Raw genomic sequence first — 2,462 nt, 5'->3', positions numbered from 1 at the left:
GCCCAGCCCTTTTTTTTTTGAGATGGAGTCTCGCTCTGTTGCCCAGGCTGGACTGCAGTGGTGCAATCTCAACTCACTGCAACCTCTGTCTCCCAGGTGCAAGCGATTCTCCTGCCTCTGCCTCCCAAGTAGCTGGGGATTACATGCATGCACCACCATGCCCAACTAATTTTTGTATTTTTAGTAGAGACGGGGTTTCACCATGTTGGTCAGGGTGGTCTCGAACCCCTGACCTCAGGTGATCCACCCGCCTCGGCCTCCCAAAGTGCTGGGATTACAGGCATGAGCCATCCCGACGCAGATTTTATGTTCCTTTGGAGGTATGAAATTACCTGTTAATTTTATATAATCATGGGCAAATTCACCATCAGACCATTGTGGACGTCAGTGAAGTCCCTTGAAAATTGATACTGTCGGCCGGGCGTGGTGGCTCAAGCCTGTAATCCCAGCATTTTGGGAGGCCGAGATCTGTCTCTTATACACATCTAGATGTGTATAAGAGACAGGAGCTTGCAGTGAGCTGAGATCCGGCCACTGCACTCCAGCCTGGGCGACAGAGCCAGACTCCGTCTCAAAAAAAAAGAAAATTGATACTGTCAATCTATTCTTCAAGGTCAGCAAAGCCCAGATGACATGATTATGGATCTTCCAGAAAGTGCTCTTCTGACATTTTATCTCCATGTGTATATGTATTTGTGCTACAAATTGGTTGGAAGCGGTTCTGAGGCTCATGGGTATAAGGATTTTGTGAAGGTCTCAGTTGTGAGGGCCCCTTCCTTGTGCCTGAGCTCTGTGTTCCCAGTAACTTCCTAGCCTCATGAAATGCGACAGAAAGTAAAAGGAAAAACTGAGTCTATGATAAATATTACGCTCACAGCCGGGCACGGTGACTCATGCCACCACGTGGGGACATATATATATCGGAAACAAGTTGAAATTAATATGTCTCTAAAAGAGTATTTCCATTCAATCAGCAGAATCTGAGTGCTTCTAATGGCCTCAAATACTTCAGGACGATATGGGCAGCTAGATCTTGTTACAAGTTGGATTTCCACAAGCCTCCTGTCCTCTCATATATAACAAAGGGGATAGAAGATTCTCAATGTGTATTTACGTATTAAAACCTCCACCTCATTTAATCCCACATCTTCAGGAATGCTGAATGATTTGGGTAATGAGAAATTACGCTGTAGGCTGGGTGTGGTTATTCATACCTGAAATCACAAGACTTTGGGAGGCTGAGGCAGGAGGATCACTTGAGGCCGAGAGTTCAAGATCAATCCGGACAACATAACAAAACCCCATTTCTAACAAAAAAAAAAATTAAAAATTAGCTGGGTGTGGTGTTGCACATCTGTAGTCCTAACTACTCGTGAAGCTGAGGCAGAAGGATGTCTTAGGGGCCCAGGGATCTGAGGCTACAGTGAGTTATGATTGCTGCACTTGAGCCTGGGTGACAGAGCAAGACCCTGTCTCTTAGAAAACAACAAACACACAAAATAAGAATTTATCTCATAAAGAATTGAAGATCTTGCCTGTAATCCCAGCAATTTGAGAGACCAAGACTGGTGAATCGCTTAAGCTGAGGAGTTTGAGACCAGCCTGGGTAACATGGCAAAATCCCATCTCTACAAAAAATACACACAAAATACTTAGCCTGGTGTAGTGGTGTGTTCCTGTAGTCCCAGTTACTCAGGAGGCTGAGGTTGGAGGATTGCTTGAGCCTGAGAGGTTTAGGCTCCAACGAGTTGTGATTGTACCACTGTACTCCAGCCTAGGTAGCAGAGCGAGACCATCTGTGTCTCAAAAAGGAGGGAAAAAAAAATTGCTCTTAAAGTTTGTCTCATTTGTGTAGGATTTCTTTCATTTTTCCGAGTTGAACTAGATACTACCATTAGAGAGCAATAAGACTTATAGTGACCACGGTAAAGACATAGCCATAAGTTTATGTGTTCAATGTGCTGTTAAATTTCTAACAATTGAGTCATACACTAAATGTCTGGAGACCACAAAATCATGTGTGAATTTCTTATGAATCGAGTATACCTCTCATCCTTGTCAATCTCACCTATTCTCCTCTACTTACATTGGATGTTTCAGGACTCAGTGGCTTTTGAGGATGTTTCTGTGAGCTTCAGCCAGGAGGAGTGGGCTCTGCTGGCTCCTTCACAGAAGAAACTCTACAGAGATGTGATGCAGGAAACATTCAAGAACCTGGCATCTATAGGTAAGGATGACATCATTTTTTTCTTTTTTCTTTCTTCTTTTTCTTTCTTTTTTTTGAGACAAAGTTTCACTTTTGTTGCCCAGGCTGGAGAGCAATGGCACTGTCTCAGCTCACCACAACCTCCATCTCCCAGCTTCAGGCAATTCTCCTGCCTCAGCCTCCCAAGTAGCTGGGATTACAGGCGTGTGCCACCATGCCTGGCTAATTTTTCTATTTTTAGTAGAGACGGGATTTC

General features: G+C 44.2%; 1 protein-coding gene across 3 annotated transcripts in view; it reads left to right on the top strand.

Annotated features, from left to right (window-relative positions):
* The first annotated feature begins 213 nt into the window (after positions 1-213).
* ZNF791 (zinc finger protein 791) overlaps positions 214-2,462 on the top strand; it is a 14,778-nt gene continuing 12,529 nt past the window's right edge. Inside the window, exons 1-2 of one of the 3 annotated variants that reach the window (XM_011994940.1) lie at positions 214-280; positions 2,101-2,227. In XM_011994940.1, coding sequence (XP_011850330.1) covers positions 2,194-2,227 — 34 coding nt within the window. In that variant the 5' untranslated portion in view covers positions 214-280; positions 2,101-2,193. Of the gene's footprint in view, positions 281-2,100; positions 2,228-2,462 lie in introns of those variants that run through there. The other 2 variants (XM_011994943.1, XM_011994942.1) reach the window with 2 other exon arrangements.

Source organism: Mandrillus leucophaeus, unplaced genomic scaffold (genome assembly GCF_000951045.1).
Source record: "Mandrillus leucophaeus isolate KB7577 unplaced genomic scaffold, Mleu.le_1.0 Scaffold463, whole genome shotgun sequence".
Lineage (NCBI taxonomy): Eukaryota > Metazoa > Chordata > Mammalia > Primates > Cercopithecidae > Mandrillus > Mandrillus leucophaeus.
The sequence above is the reverse complement of the archived record's forward strand: the minus strand, read 5'-3'. Positions and strand labels throughout refer to the sequence as shown.